General features: G+C 51.9%; 1 protein-coding gene across 1 annotated transcript in view; it reads right to left on the reverse strand.

Annotated features, from left to right (window-relative positions):
• The window catches only part of Zcchc24 (zinc finger CCHC-type containing 24), a 51,208-nt gene that overhangs the window by 5,819 nt on the left and 24,240 nt on the right, over positions 1 to 21,149 (reverse strand). Inside the window, exon 3 of the mRNA XM_050138040.1 lies at positions 1,134 to 1,298. Within this exon, the coding sequence (XP_049993997.1) occupies positions 1,134 to 1,298 (165 nt within the window). The remainder of the gene's footprint in view (positions 1 to 1,133; positions 1,299 to 21,149) is intronic.

Genomic DNA, 21,149 nt, shown 5'->3' on the forward strand with positions numbered 1-21,149 from the left:
GGCGGTTAGAATGGCACCTGGCCCACGGGAAACCACAGCTGATGTTGTACACGATCAGTAATATTTTGAAGGGGCAGGATCATGGGTTGAATCCTTGGGAAATGCTCTTGCCTGACCCTCCTGGCCAGCCCTAGTTCCTTTGAACTGCTCTTCTCCTTGGCCTTGGTGTTCAGCCTACAGCTGCAGGCCGCCAGTCGGGAGCTTGGGGGAGCTGTCAGGATGACTCCCCTCTGTGGAAGGAAACACCCAGCAGCTGGGACTGATCTGGGAGGCTCCCCCCCCCCGCCCCCAGCAGGGAAGCAAAGCCCATTAGCATTTTCTTCTCTTCTGGGGGAGCTGGGTTGTCTCGGGGAGACACAGTCCGAGCCTAACAGGAAACAGATGTAGTGGGGGCAGGGGCTCTCAGAGGAACGAGGTGGCCCAGGTCAGCCCTGGGGGAGGGGCAAGAGCCCTTCTCCATCCCCTGGCTCCACTGCCTCCTGTAGTACAACAAGGAGGCAGTGTTCCCAAAGCTCAAACCACAGAAGCAAGAGAGCCCAGGAGCCCAGAACTTCACCTGGAATGGATGTAAATGGTACAAATCCTTTGTGCGGCAGGCTCCCCAGTGCACACAGTAGGCGCTCAACAAACTCTGGCTGGATGATGGTGACTGGGAAAAATGGAGTCTCAAGCTCTTGAAAGATTTTTCTAGACTGGGCCCCTCTATGTAGAGCCAGACTAACAGGTCAGCAGGCTACACCCAGGTCATGCTGGTAGGATGTGGGGCGGAGGAAGGCAGAGAAAGCCATCAATGACCAAGGGATAGCCTGGCAAGATGGGACCAGTAGCCTGCCCTGCCAGACTCTAGGGCACACAGGAACACTGCAGGGTGTCCGGTTCCCCTGGCCCTGAGAGAGTGAGTTGACCTCTGCCTGGGTCACAAGATCTTATGTGAGTCCCTCAGATCTGCAACCCTCGGATCTCCGACACTGGACACCTTGTAGAAATTGGGCTGTCCTACTCCCTGTCCTAGTCAGCCTACCCTTTCTGCCTACCTCACCCAGAGAACACCCTGCCAGCCCTCCCCCAAGCCCCACCCACTGCAGGCTGCCCACTCCTAGCTCCTTCCTCGCCCAGAGGCCCTGCATACCCACCTGCTTGTGCGGGTACACGTTAATGTGGCACTTGATGCACTCCTGCCCCATGTTGGCCCAGGAGTTCCCGCTCATCCATTTTCTCTTGCACTTGGGACACTTGTACTCGCCAAAGCAGCGCTTCTTGCCTTGGTATGGGGTCAGCCCCTCTCCTTTGGGACGTGCCTGGAGGACAAGAAGTAAATACAGTAAGTGGGGCCTTGGCCTTCAGCTTTCATAGTCTGCATCCTGTCCTATAAGCTCGCCCTTCTGCCACCAATCTAGAAAGTAAGATGGTCGCCTCCAGACCACACCTGCAAATCCTAGGGGTCGGAGCTCCCCATTTACGCCACGACAGAGACAGTGAGGTACAGGCTTCTAAGGAGTTACGTTTTCATCTCAGATGTTGCAGGGGCAGCGGGATGGGCACAGGTGCTTTGTCCCACCAGGGATGTGACCACACAAGGACAGAAACTAGTGTCTGATGGAAGGGAATCGCCTCCGCTGCCCCCTGCGCCAACTGTGCGCTTCCCTACATGGAGCCAGTCCTTTCTTGACTGGATTTGAACTCAAACCTCCTGTCTCGGCTTCCAGTGTTCATGAAAGATGAAAAGACACCCTCTTATTCAGTCTCTGGGGGCATCAGTATATTTGTCTAGGCCCCTGTCAGTCGCCAGACAGACACAGATGACACGCATGCCTCATCACTTGTTTTTTTCTTTTGAGATATAAGGTCTCATGTATCACAGTCTGGCTTTAACTTACAACATAGACAAAGATGATCTCGAACTTCTAATCCTCCAGCCCTGCTTCCCAGGGCTGGGGTTACAGATCTGTACCACCATACCTGCTTTATGGTACCCTGGGAATCAAATCCAGGGCCATGTACATGTTGGGCAAGCACTATACCACCTGACCTACATCTCCAACCCAATTAATCCTGGTGTTTCCTTCATGTCTGTCCCAGTAAGCGACTGTCTTCTGCTTCACAGCTGCATGGCGGCAGAATCCACGAGAGCTCAACGTGTGCTTCCATGAGCGCTTGGTACACGTGTCAACTTACATGGCTTTGAAGAGTAAATTTCCAGAAGTGAGACTTCCGGGGCACAGGGTATGTGCACTATTTTTAGTGGTAGTGCCTATTGCTGCTGCCTCCGCTCGCACAAGGCTTCACCAGCGTCGCACCCCAGATCCCCAGGAGTGGGGTTCTAGCTAATGGCTCCTGCCACTTGCTTGTTTTCCCCAGCTGCAGTTGTCTGTGCTCAACCCATCTGAAAGGATTTGACAATCTCAGAAACAAGCGCCATGTGAGCTCCATACTGTGCACAGTTCTGAGGAACAAGATGAGCGCACTCTCCAGCAATGCCCCATTGTCCCGTGTGTCCATGCTGTCTATGCTACCTGCCCATCAGCTATTCAGTGAGTGGCTGTTCCCAGATGAACTGCAGGATCTACCGTGCTTGTGTTCAAGTGGCCCTCACTGTGCACAGTAATTGCCCTGGATCACAGGAGTAGGGGAGCAGACAACTCATTTACCAAGGAGAGGCCGTAACGTGATTCCATCGCCCCAAAAGGGGAAATCAGCCAATATCATAAAGAAAGGGGGGAAAAAGTCTGAGGTTGCTAAAAACCTTTGGTGAGAACAATTACTCTGTTGGGAAACCGAGGGAAGAAATTTTGATCTTAGACCTTCAATGCCTAGTTGCAGCCCAGAGCAGACAGCCACTGAGGGTCTTGAAATGCACCTTTCTACCTTAGGGGAAGCCATAGCATCACTAATCTAACAGGTACAAGGGCTTCTCACATCTTTCATAATGAGGAAGACACATTTTTGCATGTATTTAAAAATGGTTTGTTTATATTTCATGGACTGTTTCTCTTTGGGGGGGTTAACTTTAAAAGTGTGTGTGTGTATGTGTGTATATATGTATGTTTGTGTGTGTATGTATTTGTATGTATGCTTGTGTATATGTGTGTATGTATGTGTGTGTATGTTTGTATGTATGTTTGTGTGTATGTGTGTATGTATGTGTGTGTATGTTTGTGTGTATGTGTGTTTGTGTGTGTGTGTATGTATGTTTGTGTGTGTGTGTGTGTGCACAGGTGCCTGTACAGTCAGAAGAAGGCATAGATCCCCTGAGCTAGAGTTACGGGAAAGCTGTCCTCTGGTGCTCTGAGACAGCAGCGATGCTCTACCACTGACCATCTTTTCAACCCTAACCTCTTTCTTGTTGATTTGCAGCAAGAAAATTGATTTGTGTTTTATATATGAAAGAAGCTAGAGCTCTCCTGCACAGCTTGATAACTGTATTGAAATATGATCTAAATAACGTGCATCTCACTCATGGAAAACCGTCAGTTCAACAGTTCTTAGTACATTCAGAGCTGTACAGTCGTGGGCATAACCTAACTTTAGGACATATTTATCATCCTCCCAAAGTCACTCTGTACTCACTAATACTCCCTGTGCTACTCGCTGGTTCCTATGATCCGCCTCTGTAGGTTTCCCCAGCTTATATTCTTCCTTTTGTTTCTTCTTGCTGAAGCATGTGTCTGTCAAATAATAACCATTGTATGCCAATGGCATAGGGTGCACTGGGCTGCTTTTCAGTTGGGGTTGTCATGAGTAAAGCTGCTGTGAGCCTACATGCACTTACAAAGGATGGGGTTTTTTTATTTGTTTTTGTTTTTTTGGCTGGTTGGTTTTTCTTTTTTCTTTTTTTTTAAAGATTTTTATTTATTTGTTATGGATACAGTGTTCTATTTGCATGGATGCCACCAGACCAGAAGAGGTCACCAGATCTCATTATAGATGGTTTGTGAGCCACCATGTGGTTGCTGGGAATTGAACTCAGGACCTCTGGAAGAGCAGGCAGTGCTCTTAACCTCTGAGCCATCTCTCCAGCCCAGCTGGTTGGTTTTTCGAGACAGGGTTTTTCTGTGTAGTTTTGGAGTCTGTCCTGGAACAAACTCTTGTAGACTTGGCTGGCCTCAAACTCACAGAGATCCGCCTGCCTCTGTCTCTGGGAGACTACCCACAGCTATAGACCCACATTAGCCGTGGAATCTCTCTAGCTGAGGCAGAGGAATGGCTGACCATTAAAGTCAGCATTCACTCTCTTCTGCCACAGCTCTCTCCACATAACTTTCTTGTGGGCCTTGAGTTTGAGAGCGGCTTGAATCAGGCTCTACATGTCATCATTAAGTGTGGTACCCTGCCTGGCAGTGTTCTAGAGAGAGAATCCAGAGCCCCACCTTAGATTCAGCAAATCAGGACCTATGTTGGCGTGTGTTGGGGATGGGGTGTGCAGGCTTATCTGTGCACATGCGTGTGGAGGCTAGAGGTCAAACAAGAAGGTCTTCTTCCATTGCACTTCCCTTTCTTTCTTTCTTTCTTTCTTTCTTTCTTTCTTTCTTTCTTTCTTTCTCTTCTCTTCTCTTCTCTTCTCTTCTCCTTTCTTTCTTTCTTTCTTTCTTTCTTTCTTTCTTTCTTTCTTTCTTTCTTTCTTTCTTTCTTNTTCTCCTTTCTTTCTTTCTTTCTTTCTTTCTTTCTTTCTTTCTTTCTTTCTTTCTTTCTTTCTTTCTTTCTTTCTTTCTTTCTTTCTTTCCAGTTCCTCACTAACCTGGAGCTGACCGGCTTGGTATGGCTGGCTATCCAGCAAGATCTAGAAGTCCTTCTGTCTCCATCTTCCCAGAGCTGGGTTACTGACAGGTGCCACCACATGCAGCTCTTTCTGTGGGTACTGGAGCTTAAACTGGGTCCTCTTGCTTATATGGCAAGCACTTTACCCACTGAGCCATTTCCCCATCCAAGAACCTGCATTGTGATAGAAACCTCCAAGAACTCCTCCTCCATCAGGTTCAGGAAGCTTGGGCTATGGGATGACCATTGAAATGGTAACCCTGAGTGACTGCCCACTTAGGAAACAGGGTATAGAGGTCAGGTGCAGACTCTGATCCAAATCCTAGTTCTGTGATCTTGGACAAGGTTAGAGGAAGTAACTCTATCCGAGAGTGTTTGGGGCCAGTGAGAAAGCTCAGTGGGTAAAGGCACTTGCTGCCAACTCTGATGACCTGAGTTCAATCCTTGAGACCCACATGGTGGAGAGAACCAGTTCCCATAAGCTGTTCTTTGACCCCTACATCCATGCCATGGCACACACGCACACACACAGATATAAATAATTAATATCTGCAAAAAAAACTTAAAAGAATATTCTGAACATTAGGTGAGATAATACAGGTAAACCCTATGACAGGAGGATTATTGGCACTACCGTTATTTTTACTAATCCAAAGTTGTATCAGTATGTACAGATAATAGTGTATCAGATAATAATTCACATTAATCATGTGCATTTATTGCTGCTGTTTTCCAGATATCTATATCACTAGGTGATGTCTGACTAGAGTTCCAGGCAAAATAATACAAAGGGAGAGATGTACTGAGTGTGAAGATCAAAACTTGGAAAGCAAGCCCATCACAGTCCTGACTTTTGGGTCCCCTGCTTGATGTCACTGGCCTTGCTAGGCATGGCGGTGTCTCAGGAGCAGGTTTAGTGAGGACTGCGGAGGCCTGAGAGAGAGCAGCGCTGTGAGAGATGCACCCCACACAGTCATGACCTGTCTACTCACTTGAGACAAGAGAGTGCCTCTGTGGCTTAGCTCCTTGACTATCCAGTCTGCACTCTACTCACTTGAGACAAGAAAGTGCCTCTGTGGTTTAGCTCCTTGACTATCCAGTCTGCAGCTTTTCTGAGTCCTTTGAAGTCAGTCTCTCCACTGCCATCCAGCACCCGGTACCCTGGCTCTGAGCAGCCTGTGTCCATAGCCTCCTTGGTTCTGTCATCCCGAAATAAGATGTCATATGCATGTACCCTCCTGCCTCCGTTTCCAAAGGTGTATGCGTATGCCGAAGGGGGGTGATGGGGCTGGGAAGAAGGCTCCATAGGTAAAACACTACTGTGCCACCATGTAGACCCGAGTTTGACCCTGAGAACCCATGTAAATTCGCTCAGGGTGGTAATATATGCTTGTAATCCCAGGTATGGTGAGGTAACAGGCAGAGCCCTAGAAGCTCTGGTGCTTCTGCCTACTTGGTGAAGTTCTGGTCCAGTTAAAGACCTGCTTCAAGAGAAAGGTGGATGACACCTGGGTTGTCTGTTGACTTTCACATACATATGCATACCACACACGCGTGCACACAGTCACACACATATGAGTGCAAGCACACACACACACACAAATAGGTGGGTGTCTTGTCACAGAGATTTTGCTTAGCTGATGGGCAGATTTAGGGCCTGTCCCCGGCAGGCTGGCTCTGGAATCTGGTTCTGCAGACCTCTTCTTGCTCAGAGCCTTCAAAACCTGGGCCTTGCCTACCATACCTACAGCAAAGGACAGAATGGGAGGGGTCATTCATCCTAGCACATCTGGAGCAAAATATGGGTCCTGGTCAGAATTAGAAATAAACTGTGAATTGATGTTCCGGGGTGTCTGGCTCAGAATTCCCGGTGAAGGGGGTCCACATGTGTAATGTGGTATAGACTGTGACCGAAGGGAAAAACAAGCAGTTGGACGAGAAGTGAACGGGGAGCAGGGCCACAGCTCAGAATTAGAACACGGCCCTTTTGGAGTTGTCTGCCAGATACCCAGGGTTGGGGTGCCTGGCCTCCTGTAGGCCCAGATGCCCCAGCTTGCCAGTGCCACGCTGACAGGCCAGACTGACGGTCAGCCCCTTGACAGACACCTCATCTCACAGGACAAGCTCAGATCCTGGACTCCAAGGTCAGGTTCCTAAGTCATAACCTCTCTGCCTGTTGCTACCTGGGACCCTCAACAAGTATCTCCGCTTGTTTACACACCTGGACACCAGATGCTGATCAAAGGCCTGAGCTGCACACCTGATACCCTCGCAGGTGCTTTAGCTCAGTCCAGGCACACATGGCACTCTCTCGGCGAGCACTGGTGTTTGGGGCATGGCTCTTCCCTTGCAGAGAGAGCAACCAAGGTACTTCAGATGACGCAGAGGGAGGGGCTGAGGCCCAGGCAAAATCGGAAAGAGACTATTTTAGAAATGAGAGGGCAGTGTGGCAGTGCAGTGGTGTAGTTTGTCATCTTAAGGTGCGTGCATCAGAGGACTAGGGAACCTAAGAAGAAAGGGTGTTCGGTGTCTTCACCTAATGGATTATTCTCCCAGCCAGACCCTCAACAAGTCCAAAGAAGGCTGCAGAAGCTTGGATGTGTGCCGGCAGAAGACAAGGAAGGCAGGAAGAGACCAGGTGCTTATGGGATACTCCCTGTGTCCTGAGCTTTGCTCAGGGTTCCAGACCTGTCAGGTCGCCTTTGCACTCACTACGGAAGGCTGCAGGACAGCTGGTGAAACTAAGGGTTGGGGGGTGGGAGCAGGATGCAGAGCATACGTGAGGGGCTGAAAGTGAGTTTCAGCAAGCCCTTCTGCCTGCCACAGCTCTACAGAGAAAACCCCTCAACAGAGATTTCATGAGAAAATTCTTTGGGCCTCCTGGTGGAAGTGGCATACAGGACAAATTTAGGTAATAGCAGAGGGAAGGGACACAGGCCAGCAGGCAGGCAGCTTCAAGGAGCCACTTCCTGGAAGGCTCTGTCCTGACATTGTTTATACTGACCAGTGGGGGAGGGCCCAGAGCCCAGAGAGAAGGCGGATTAACAGACACCTTCCCCTTGTCTCCTCCCTGCTGAGGCCTGGACTCTTCTCATAAATGTCAACAGACAGCTCCGCAGGGGTAACCACTCAGTCAAGCAGGCTGCCAGGCCTCAGCAGGCTTCCTGACCCAGGCTAAGTACCTCATCTACCCTGCCCCTACCAGGAGTGCAGGCATGGCTCAATGGGTCCCAGAAGCTACTCCTGGTAATACAGACAGGTCCTCGAGGTACCATAGAAGCCAAGAGATTTGACAGACGACTCGCAAGGCATCCAGGACAGAGCTGGGGATGGAAGGGCTTTCGGACCTTCCTGAGGCTGGTATAGTAACAGAAAGGCAATCTGAGAAGTGGAAGGAGTAAGTTGGGAAGGAGAAAGCAAAGCTGGAGGGGAGGGGTGGGAGAGGAGGGGGAGGGGCTTCCACCCCTGAATAGCTTCAGAATGGAGTTGGTATTGATTTTCCATCAGCTCGAGATCTCTTGAGGTCGGCTGGGAGGTAGTGAGTCCCCTGTCACTAAGGCGATGTAAGCAGAGGCTGGGTAAACAACCGTCAGGAAACTTGCGGAAGGGATCTTTACCCTGCTCAGGAAGTTGAGCCTTGCAATTCTGAGAGGACTTCCAGCTTTATAGTCCTTTGGATCCTGAGAACTAGTGGAGGCCGCTGAAGTGGGTGTGGAGAGAAAGCCTCTCTCGGTCGCTCCAGGAGCAGGAGTTGGGCAGGCATCTCCTGCTCCATTTCTACTGCTCTTCCTGGCCAGGGCTTGTCAGGCTCTTTTCAAAAAGGCCTTACAATGCCCTTAAGGAAATGATCAGCGATACACGGACCAAAAGCATTTGCAAAAATCTTCCTGCCACATTATTTAGGGTAACAAAAATCTGGAAACGGGACAATCCACAGCAGGTCCCAGATGCTCCCAGTGGGTGTATGACAACAGAGAGCCCTTGAGGCAGTTATGACGACCATCCCAGAGATGGCTTGGTGCTGCCTGGAGACCCTGGGGCCCACAGGGTAGAAGGAGAGAACTGATTACTGAGAGTTGTCCTCGGACCTCCACACACATGCCATGGCACATCCATGCACACACACACACACACACACACACACACACACACACACACACAAATAAATGTAATGTTTGAAGTTACAATGAGTTTTGTTAGACATTTGGAAAATGCTCGAGAGAAGGAAGGATGAGAGATGGAATACTGTATAAAGGAAAAGCGTATGAAAAACAGCTCAAGGGAATAGGTTAGAAGGTTTCAAAATGTGCCTTTGGGGATGGGTCTGTGGGTGGGTTTATTTCTGCTCAGACTCTGTCCTAATGAAGGCTTGTTCCTCATGAGCAAGCCTGATTAAAAGCAAAGCAGAACAACTCACTTCCCGACCTGCAGTCCCCTCCTGTCCACCAGGGGGCGCTTGGGGTTTTGCCCAGGGAATGGAAACCCTTTGAAACCAAAAGGCAGTTTCCACTATTGTGCTGCAGGTATGGACAGTGGAGAGGGCACTGGGCAGCTCTGGGTGCTGGTTCTATTAGACCATGATCTGCTCCACGAAGCTACTTCATCCAGAAAGGCTGTCATCCTTGCCCAAGACTCTATGGCTCCCTATCTTAAGAAGCCAGAGGTAAGTATTCACTTGTCGCAGCCCCAGCGGGTCACCTTGCCCTGATGTCTGAATTCCCTGCAAAGTGAATCATTCTTTGAGTGAAGCTTGGTTCCCTCACAGCCCCTTCTTTGCAGAGATGTCAGTCATAATAGCCATGCTGATGGCAGGAGGGAGCAGCGGGGTAGGATGCCTATTCTGACTTCAGGCTGGATTCTTGTCTAAATAAAGGGCTCTCTAGCTGAGGCCTTCGCCTCCTCCAGCTGCTGAGGAGGGAGAGGGACGTAGCCTTTCCTTGTGTGTCTTTGTAGCTCCCAAACCACTGTGAGCCAGATGTGATAAATCCAGGGCTCCAGATGGGAACAGTGTCTGAGGACACATTGACCTGTCTAGCTGTCTGCCACGACACACTTTCTGTACTTCCTTGAAAAGTGCCAGAATGGCATGAAGAACCCATCATGTCAGGATGGCGAGGAACAGGAAGTGGCTACCACTGTCACAGGTCTCTCTGGGCCTCAGTTTCCCTGTTTCCAGAATGGAGAGTGTAAGTAGCCTCTGAGCAGCGGCACTCGCCTCCCTGGAGGTCCATCACATCACTCTGTGTGCTTGGCAGCCCCTTGAGCACCTTTCGCATGAAGCCCTGGGTTGGCCCCGTGCAACCAGCTGAGAAAGAAGCTCTGGCCAGAGCCATAGGGCCGGGGAGAGGAAATGAAGACCAGATGGGCTTCCAGCTGGCCCCATCCTGCCCTGTCTGTGTGCTCTTATGCAACTTGGCGGCTGAGGTGAAACCAGTACCAGGTCTCAGGAGCTGACACAGGCTTCCCATGGTCAACCTGGAGAGACATGAGCCGACTGTGGACTCACCCAGCTGGTATCCTGTGAGGTTTGATGTCTCTCCCAGGAGGAGAACCAGAACTTCTCTGAGTAAACAAGCTTTGGGAAGCAAATGTGAAGTTAGGCCCTGGCTCTACCAGGCCCTTCTTAGAGCCCGTTTTCTATGTCGGCTAATTGTGTGTGTGTGTGTGTGTGTGTGTGTGTGTGTGTGTGTGTGTGTGGTGGCTCCAGAAGAGCTGGGGACCCTAACTTTCAGTGATCATTATTATATGCCAGTAATTCCTAGCTTGTCCCTCCATAGCCCCTTCCTGTAGCCAGAGAGCAAACAGATGCCAGGGACAGCCCAGGCGTCTGCGCAGGGCCCCACTGCCGTGACACCAAGACCTGAACCCTGCTCACTGACTCCAGCGTGACACTTTCCCCCCAGTGCCTGGCCTTTCCCTGAAATGGCTGTGAGAAAACAAGAGAACAATCCTGTTCTGAGTAACACAAACCCTCTGACCTGTGACCTTAGACTGACATATCAACATTCATTCACTCCACTAACATCTATCGTACACCCACTCTGACCAAGCTTTGTGGAAAATTCCAGGAACATGGAAACAGACAGGGAATGCCCTGCCTTCACAGAGCTCATCATCGGGGGCCTTCTAAAGAGGCCCCTTTCTGGGGTCATGGCCCACTCCTGGCCCCAGCTCCCAAGGTGAAGCCCAAGTAAGATTCATCTCTGTGGGACCAGTTGAACCTATGTCTGCAGGCAGAGGTCACCCTGGCTTCCCAGGTGACAATCTCTGATGCAATAGCTCCCTCAAAATCAGCATTTGACCCTGGTGGCAGAGAAAGAAACTGAGGCTTAGTGCAGGGTAAAGAATCATCCAGCTTCACAGGGCCACACTTGAGATCCCGTCTCTGTCCAGTGCTCAGGCCTGGATTTTCCTTCCTCTGTGCCGCAGGAACCCTCCAGCTCTTGTCCCCCGACTCATATGTCTGCACAGCAGTCCACTCCGGGCAGCTGCAGGCTTCCCGGAGCTCTAGAGGAAACAGCCTGTGGAGGGGACAGGTGGACTGGGCACATGTAACCTGCAGGATGCTGGGACAGAGGCCACTGAGAGAGAAGCCAGCCTGGCTTCCTCTGAGCCTCAAGGGCCTCCTTGTCTGAGTTCAACGTCTGTCCATGTCCCCTTGCCAGCCCCCTCCCTTTTCTGGGTTCCTGCCACAGCCCCACATGGGCCCAGAAGGCCCAGCCCCCGGGGCACCCCTCCCATCCCACAAAAATGCCATCCCTAGCCCACAACACTAGGGTCTGTAAGAGTCCAGGGAACAATGGAAGCTTTCACAGCGACAGGAAAAGGCCTCAGGAAAACCCTGGGGAGGGGGCTGGGAGTGAGATAGTGAGGGGATGACAGAGAGGGGGGGGGAGACACAAGAGAAGCTTGGGAGAAAAGGACATGCCTCTGCCCGGTGACAAGGAAGGGCGGGACAATGGGTGACATCAAGAAGGAAGAGGATACATGTTGGAATTGCTGAGGCTCAAGAGAGACCACAGGACCCCAAGAGCTCCCCAGGACCCGGTGGGCATCCCAAATGCCTTCAGGCTGTGTCGTGTAGCATAGAAGCAGAACTCTCTCTCCAAATCCTCATGCAGGGGGATACTCTTGAGCGAAACTCTCTGGAAAGCCAGGACTTCTAACCATGTGCACAGCCACTCCCTGGCTCTGTTTCCTGCCTCTGGCTTCCTTCCACTGACCGCAGGGATGGGATTGGGGCTGAGGGCAGGGAGGGGAAGAGGGGCCTGTGCAGAGGGGCAGAATCACAGGCATTGCAAAAGACTCAAGCTCCTCCCCGTGACTTCAGACTTAGGCCATAGTAGTGCAGAGAGGGGTGGATGGGAGATTCGCAGCTACCCTGTAGTTGGCTGGTGGCGGTAGGCCACTCCCAGTGAGAGTCTAAATCCCTGTGTCCTTGTACCTCTAGCAGGTCCTTTGTCCCAGTGATTCCCTTCTTTCCTGCTGCAGTTATAACTCCAGCTCAACTAGGCAGCCCCCAACTCTTGGTGGCCACTTCAACTTTGAAGTGCCCCATACGACAGGATAGAACCGATGTACAGAAGACAATTAGCCCCCTTCCCATTTAGCCTTAGCTTTCATTAACTCTTCCTGTTAAACTTCTATTGACAATTTAAAAACAAAATCAACATTTTGCCAGTTTGGTGCCCTAGAGTGCGAATGCTTTTCCACTATCCTTCAAGGGAAAAGCTCAAAGCCAACCCTTCCAATCTCCCTGGGGCTAACTGGCCTTCAAGTACCCTCACTCTATTGTGCCATGTTAGTGGCTAGCTGAGAACCTTCTAGAGAAGGCTGGACTCTGGGTCATGTCCTTCTCTAAACCCAACTCTACCATGCCAAACTCTAGAGTTTATCTCAGATTTAAAGACATTTTGCAAACTTTCCTGGCTCACCATAGCGTGCATGCATGTGTGCATCCATCTGTGCAAGGGACCTCCTGCTTCTCCCACAAATGGCTAGAGAGGCCCTCGGCATGAGGTAGCAAGCAGAGGTATAAAGGGTACAGCTCTCTCAGACAGGAGACCTGGAGAGAGGCTAGGCTAGCCCTGGGCAAGGCACTGCCCACTCCTAAGATGTCTCTTTGACACCTCTCTTCTATGCTCCTCTTGAGATCTTCCCTGGAAGGCCTGCTTGCATGTGGCCAGGAGGAACATGTCCATCTGACTGGAGGGAGGCTCTGCCCAGTCCTGGGGGCCGGCAAGTGTCTGTGTAAGAGGTGAAAAGGCTACAGGCTACAGTGAGATTCTGGGTATGAGGGCTACAGACAGCTGTGGGAGGAGGGGACAATGAGATCAGCTCAAAATAGCAATGGGGGAAGGGTGTGGAGGTGGCCAAGTGCCAAAAAAGAGATCTGCTCCACCCTGGATGGGGAACGCTGAAGTCAGCTGTTTGGGGAAGCTCTGACTGCCGGCTGCCTGGCTTGCCTTTCCATCCTCAGTTCTAGGCTCCCATCAATCATCTCTTCACCTGGATAGCTGGCAGAAGCAAGCTTTTGCCTCACACCTGTGAGCGGTGGCCTTCTGGGCCTACAGGAGACCCGAGAGCCACAGGCAACTGATGGTACTGAGCTTAGAAGAGGCCAGTTATACCTCAGATTTGTAGCTTCACAGTGACTGTTTCCAGCTGTGGAAACGAAAGTCCAGAGAGGCCGTCACCTGTCTAAGGTCACTAAGGAAAGGACAGGAAGGCCTTGAACTCTGGACCTCTGACTATTGTCTGACTCCACCACTGGGGTGTGAGGTAACTTGTGCCATTGCAAATGGACAGAGTAGGAGTTAAGAAGTCCCTGTAGGCAGCTCTGGCATCTGCAGCTCTTCCCATGATTCCCAGGTATCAAGGTATCATTTCTCTCATTAAAAAATGAGAGAAGCAGGTATGAGGTGCCACATGGGTGACACCCCTCACTCCTTCTGGAGAGGTGATGAGCGTCTCTCCGGTCTACTGTCCAGGAGGCCACAGCAGGAAGCAAGGCTGATGATCCCCACCTGCACCTGCTTCTGTATCTGAGGGCTGGACCATGGCTGCAGAACTGACCCCTTTTCCTTGTCCTCCAGGGCAAAGTGCTTGCTGCAGGTAGCTCTCTCTGCAGGCCAAAGGATGGAGCCCTCCACAGATGGTCAGTTTCCTGACACCAGCTTCTCCCCAGCAGCTGGTCCGTAACTCCCACAGATGGGGAATGCAAGGCACAAAGAGGGTGGCAGATCATCCAAGGTCACACAGCCAAGAGGTAGCAGAGCTGGGATCCAAACCCAACTGCACTTCTCCCATTGTATCGCGCGTTTCTTGCAGTCTCATTTTCCCGCTGGTCTCCTTGCCCTTGTCTGTGAGCAAGTTCATTTATTCCACAAGAATCCAGAGGAGGAAGGAGAGGAACCCATCACAGAGGTCAGGGCTGGTGGGCGACTCTGGTCTTCTTAGCCTCAGCATCCACCTCAGTCCCATAACCTGGCATGTTGTGTCTCCTGGTGACATCCTGGTGCACTTTCATCTAGAAACTTCCCTGACTGCCTTGGTCAAGAGGCATCTTATGGAGGCCCCCATGCAGCCCCAGGACTCGGGGTAGGCTGCTGAGTCATAGGGGTATACACACTCTCGCACACAGCTCTTTTGCATGTTTGCAGGTTTGCATGAATAGGCCTGCTCTCGTGCAGTACTTCACCTAGAAGACCTGTGACTTCAGAGTTAGCACCCCCTCAGGGCTGGGTGCTGGCTGTCACTCAGAACCAGCATGGCCACCCTCCACACTCTGAGGTAAGTGTTTTAACCCCTTTTCCTAATCTGAAGCCAAGCCTCTTTTCTTCCACAGGGCTTTGAAATCAGCTCTTGTCTTTCTGACCCCAGGAGCCCTAGCTCAGAATCTGGAGGATGGATGCGCTGTTCTATTCATGCCCAAGCTGCACTGAGGCACCATGGTGACAGTACAGGCCCCATCCCTGAAGTCCCTGAATCTTCATCTCCGACTCTCCTTTGGGGTCTGCTGCTAGTCTGTGGTCCCACTTTGAGGAGGGTCCAGAGCACAGTGAGGGGAAGTGGAGCTTTGAATTCTGTCCTTTTGCTACCCTACGTGCCCATTCTATAGCCCAGGAAATAAGCCTCGGGAAGGCAAGCCACCCCCTCAAGTCACACAGGAAGTTAAGAGTGGGAGCCAGGAATGGAGTCCGGGATCCTCTGCCCAGAAGCTGGGCACGTTGCAGGTTTGAAGGTGACAGCCTGGGGCTAGATGGATGGTCCAGCTCTATGGTACCAAACTGGCAGGGGTGGTGAGTGGGGGAGGGAGGACTAGCTCCCTGGCCAAGCCCCAAACCTGTGAGTCTACAGCATCTGGAAACAATCATAGGCACAATAATTGTCGTGCAGACCTGGCTGCCAGGTCCTGCAGCAGTCCAGTCAGAAAGCAGAGGAATGGGGTAGCCACACCTCTTGCCCCCACCCCCCACCAGTGTTTGCCTTGGCATCAGCATATGTGGCTCCCGGTAGGCTCAGTTGTTGGGAACAGTCAGCCTGAGCTACAGACATGGAGCCTGATGGCCAGAGTGGGTGCTCCAGAGCCCGGACAGAAGTCAGGTGGCCCCAGCTCAACTCCTTTCCCTGCCTGCCACCTCTATGGCTTACAACTTAGCTTCCTGGGGCCTCAGTCTCTCTGTAGAGTCTATCAAAGCTGGCCTGGCTGCTTCCTATGTAGTAGCATGTGTAGCTTGTGTCTGACTACCAATTACCAGTTGTCTTCTGTCAGTGGTGACCACGCAGGCACCTGGAAAGAGCTGCGCTATAGTCACACAACGACTGGGCGTGTTCTTCCCCGCCCACTTTACAACACTGCACTCACACTCTCAACCGGAATGTGCAGGGATGCCCGAGAGATGGGGCCCTGGAATCGGACACCCTCACCCCTGTGAACTTACAGCCACGAGACGAGAAGCCACACTGCGGGGTATTTTGAGACAACTCAACCCTCCCCCGAATCTGAAATTTTATGACTTGGTCTGATCATGTCCATGTTCCTAACCTCCTTCCTGACTGATCCCAACACACTCACCACCACACTCTGTGGTCCATGGCTCAGTTTCCCCATCTGTCAGCAAGTGCGGGGGTAGGGGCTTGAAGTCAGGAAGGTCAATGCTGCACCTGGGTGCTTCCCCCAAAGTGTTTCCCATCAGGGTTTTGCCTACTATTTACATCTGCCCCTGAACGTGGAAGGCAAGTGCGGCAGCATGCCAACAAAGATCCTTCTGGAATAAATGTCCCACCTATAGACAGCACTCCAGCTTGAGCAACAGATGGGTTGGGGGCCGTGGGTGGCCCTGGCCATGGTCTCCCTCTTCCTCCTCCTGGCCTGTCACTCAGGCCAACCAGCTCCACTGATGGCTCCTGAGTATTGTGTCGTGAAAGCATGACCCCAGCTGCAGCCATGCTTTAGAGCCGTGATTCTTCCTCCTGGAAGCCCTCCTATCCAGCTCTCAGGGTACACACCCCTTCCCCATGCCCCCCTCCAGGCCTTGCACCTGTGCCTGTCTGCAGGCAGTATGCCCAGGATCCTGGACTTCTCCCTCTTTGGGGACAGCATGGGTCTGGCCAAAGCAGGCGGCGCCAGCGCAAAGTGGCCACTGGCTTCTACCATCCCCTAAACCGAGAAGCCAGAGGAGAGGGCTGGGGGTGGGGTAGCACAAAAGGGGGTGGTAGTGGCCTGGTAACTTCCTGGACAATCATGCTGGCCGATGTTCCTAGTTCTCAGTGTGGCTATTGTCCCTGCTGGCCCAGAGAGCTGGCTCAATAGGGCCTCTGTCCCTTCCCAAGCAGGCCATCCTGGCTTGGTGGCATCCCACCAGGCAGCTGGGAGGCGAGACCCAACACTTCCTGTCCCCACTGCACATGTTGGGGTGTTGGGGGAAGGGGGTTCTCAGACAAGCACCCATCTGTGTTCCCTAGAGTAGAACTGCCCAGCTTGAGACAGAGGCAGTGAGAGAAGGGACAGTGGTGCCGGGGACATTCTTAATTGTGGGTCTCGGCTTCTCTCAGGCAGCCCGAGCGCCCTCTGAGCTGGAGCCATCAGGTTTAGAACCTCCTGGCATGCATGTTTGTCCTTAGGGCCTTTCGCTCTTCCCTCTGCCAAGAATGACCACGCCCCACGTCACCAAACGTTTTCTCCCTGATTCATTTGTCTCCTCTCAAGTTGCCACACCCCCAGAGAGGTGATCCCTGACAACCCTGCTGTTTGAACATAACTTATATCCTGGTGTCCCTGGCTATTTCTTTGCTGTCACCCCACAGGAATGTGGACTGCTCTTTCCTTGTCTTTCTTGTTCACAGTGGTCCATGCCAGGCACACAGTAGGAGCTTCATACATACACAATGAATGAACACTTGAGCTCCGACTCGCCTATCAAAGAACTTGCTGGGGAAGAGCAGGAGCCTGTGTTTGGGGTGGTGAGAAAGTGTCAGGGGAGCCAGAGAAAGTCACGGTGAAAAAAAGGTTCGCTGCGGTTGCAGCAGTGCTGGGTGGCAGGAAACATGAGGATGAAGGGACTTGGAGGGCAAAGGCCAAGCTTCAGGGGCCCTGGGACTCCAACACAAGGCTGGGTTTTAGCCCAAGAGCCACGGGAAGCCACAGTGGGTTTCAGATGGGTATGGACAGGTCTGTGGCCACATGAGGCAGACGGATGCTGGCAGACAGAGAGACTGGGGATTAAGAAGTCTGAAGTAGCACTTTGCAGGCAAGCCTCTCTGTGCCAGCGATGCAGGTAGAGCCTGGTCACGGCTATGCCTTTCTCCAGCAGAGATGGATGTATGAGGTCTGGCCAAGTCCGGAGCAAGAACAGCGTATGGGACAGCCATATAATGACAGGACTGACAGGTCTGCCCCAAAGCTAGTCTAAAGGTGGGCTGGGCACTCTGGTGTGGTTCTCTGGTGGCGGGCCTCGGGGTTTCAAACTACCTGCCAGGCCCCAGGAAGGAGGGATGGATAAGGAAGAGGCTGAGCCCCAGTCAGAAGCAGCCCAGGAGGACAAGTGAAACCAGAACCAGGACAGAAAGTCCAGGATTCCAGCCATCAGGCACCTAGTAGACACAAGGCACAGGCAGGTCACGGGCATCATCACTTCCCACTGGTCCTCCACACAGTAGAGGTGCTGAGGCCAGAGGCCTGGCTCCTCCAGCAGCACCAAAGCCCTGAGTAGCAGGATGGAGCTCAGGCACTCACTGCTGGGCAGAGAGTGGGACAGAGGGACTGCTGGCCTCCCCTGCATTTCTGAGAGGCATGCCTTGAGGGGGCTTGCTGTTCTGGGACTCTGCCACAGTTTCTGAGGCTCCTGCCTCCAGAGGCCTGCTGCCAAACCCCACCAAGGCCTCTGATGTATTTATGCTTTCCTAGTGTCAGGGCTGTCCCCAGCAGGTCTCGTGTCCCCAGTTCCTGCAACTTGCCCACATGTGCCATGACTGGTCCTCACTGTCCCATCTTGGCTGTGTTTCCAGTGGTCTAAAAAGCAAAGATCCCAGGAGTTGGTATGCCACCTGGGGATCGTGCTGAGCAGACCAGGGAGCAGGTGCTCTGTCCAGATAGGCCCTGAATCTGTGCACAGGCCAGGCTGGGCAGCAAGGAGCAGAGGGAGGAAAGCCTGAGAGAGTTTATCCCTCACTCCTCATGAAGACCCGGATCCTCCTGTTAAGTCAAACAACAGGAAATGAGAGGCTGAGAGTGGCCAAGAAAAGGGCAGTGGCTGGAACCAACTGCAGGATTGTCAGGGGACCAGTGGAAGCTTCTGCCTCACATCGAGCTCCTAGGTAGGCAGCAGGCACACAGCACAGTCCTGGCCATGTTGTAATATGCACAGGCCTGGCAGGAGGAGCATGCATCATCACCATCACCACAACCACCCCCCCCCACCTCCCTACTCCCCCACCCTGTGCCCTGCGCCACCTCTGGAGTTCTGTGCACATGTGCATCTCCACAGCCAAGGTGGGCTGAGGGTGGGCCTACCAGCCATAGGCAGCTCTGGATTTCTAAAAATGGCAAAAAGAGCCACATGGGAAATAAGGAGCATTGTGCAGAAGAAAGAAAGAAACCACAGTTATTCCATCTCTCTTGGAAAGAATGAAAATGTCTCCTGTTTCCCTACTGTTTGTGGCCCCACAAAGAGGCGGCCACTGCTCATCTAGTGGCTTTCAACCTCTCATCCAGTGATGGCGAATGAAAACGGATCTCTTCGTGCACAGCCCTAGGGACCAGGGTTTGAACGCCAATGCCACTGAACAGCGGCAAGAGTAGAGGGCAATTTCTGCATCTCTCCGAGTCTTAGGCGGACATCATTCCAGTGGGAAGAACAATGATTGGGTCATTGAAAGCAAATGCTTGGCATATGGTTGGACTTCAATGTATAGTAGTCATCATTATGATCACCACCTGATCATCATCATCACCACCATCACCATCATCACCATCGTTGCAATCATTATTATCATCATCACCATAACTGGTATCACCACTACCACCATCAGTACCATCACCAACACCATCATCACCACTACAACCTCATCACTATCTTTATCATCACCACCACCGTCATCATCATCATCACCATTACCAATGTGCCTAGTACTTCCCATATCCTTAGACTCTTCCTCCTATACTTTGATAGCCTTTTCAAAACCCAGGTTTTCTGAAAGCATAATTTCACTCCTAAAGTGACTATAAAGGTAGCCACCCAGTCTCCTTCCGCAAACACAATCTCTTACCCAGGCGGGCTTTGTGCCAAGATTGCTAAGTTGGTAGGCATGTGGGCAGTCTCTGCTCCTTCTCCATGTGCCAGGTTTGTCCTTACAAGATCTTGCTGAATCCTCATGGTCATTCTGTGAGTCATATTCCACTGTCCCTCAGCAGGATAGAAACCAGAGAGGTGCAGGGACATTTTCAAGGTCAAACAGAGAGGGGGGACATTTGTGGCACACCTTCTATGGCATGGCTCCAGGCTTGACATTCCAGCACAGCAGAGATGGGACACTGGTCCTTATGCATAACTGTGTGATCTAAAAGGCCTGAAAATGACCTGGGCTTAGAGTCACATGGGGGCTGAGAGAGTCCTCCTAGGCTTGGTGCAGTCACCAGGCTATAGGTGGTAAGTGTCAAATCCTGAAGGTAGGGATGGTTTCTGTTACCTTAGAGGGACCGAAGGTCATCTGGGTTCTGTGCAAAAAGCCAGGCCTGGGTATAGCTAGCTGGAAAGGACCACACAATAACAGCTGAGAGACAGGGTGCCATTCGCACTAAGCAGTTCAGCTCTTGGGTCTCTGCTCTCCACCTGGAGTCAGGTGTGTTTGTCAAGGCTGAGTTGGAGAGGTCTTTGTATGGTAAAGCTCCTCATGCAGAAGCCTAATCTGCTACTCTGGGCACCACAGCTCTGACGTGGGATGCGCAGATACAAAATACAATCAAGAGGTACCGCTGCACCTCTGCACTGAACTTGCTGCATGGTGGAAGGCGCCCCACACAGCCGCTCTATCTCTCACTCCTCCTCTGTAGTGTCGGGAGTGGAGTTCTATAGGGTCTCTGCTCTCCCCACTTTCACTGTTCCCCAAGGCAGGATGGAGTGGCCTGTGTCCGTGCTCATACAACCACCACCTTGTCTCAAGAAGTCAAAGGCCAGACCCTGGGCTCCAGTAGCCATTGGCCAAGATGGGCCGACAGATCATCGCAGAGTTGCTGAGTTTAGGCTCTGACGTTGTGTTAAGGCCACAACAGCACCATATCTTGGGATGGTGACATATTACACTCAGGCAGACTTCATTCCCAGAATGAGAGCCCATGAGAGCCCAGATACCTATGTGAGGCTTAGAATGATAGAACTCAGGTATAGACAGATCAGAGAGCCTCACCTAAAATCACACAATCCACAGCCCTGAGAGCCAGAGCCATCTGGAAGGAAGCCTGCTTCCAAATCACAAGCACCAAGGCTACTTGGACCAGGATTCTAGGATGGAGCACAGGCATGAGGGAGTAGGAGCCCTGGGGATCTTAGAAGGACATGTAGACATGTAGCTTGCTCACCCGTGGATCCTCTCATCTGGGAACACACCAGTTCACACTGGGTACTGTACTTTTGCCCAGCTGCCCATCACAATTGCTTGAACATCTAGACAAATCTGTGTGTCTAGGCCTGCTCTAGACTTCCCCAGTCAACACTTGCAGCACCCCCAAAATAAACAAGATAAAATATCCCAGGCACTCCTAAGGGGAAATCCAAGATGAGCATCATTAATTGGGTTCAACCACTCTTTCCTGTTAAAGGGAAACAGAGACAACAAACAACGGGGCCAAGGACATACAGCAGTGTTCCCCAGACTCTACACCAAGGGCAAGTCCC

Source organism: Alexandromys fortis, unplaced genomic scaffold (genome assembly GCF_014885135.2).
Source record: "Alexandromys fortis isolate MF-2015 unplaced genomic scaffold, M_Fortis_MF-2015_v1.1 scaffold_14, whole genome shotgun sequence".
Taxonomy (NCBI): domain Eukaryota; kingdom Metazoa; phylum Chordata; class Mammalia; order Rodentia; family Cricetidae; genus Alexandromys; species Alexandromys fortis.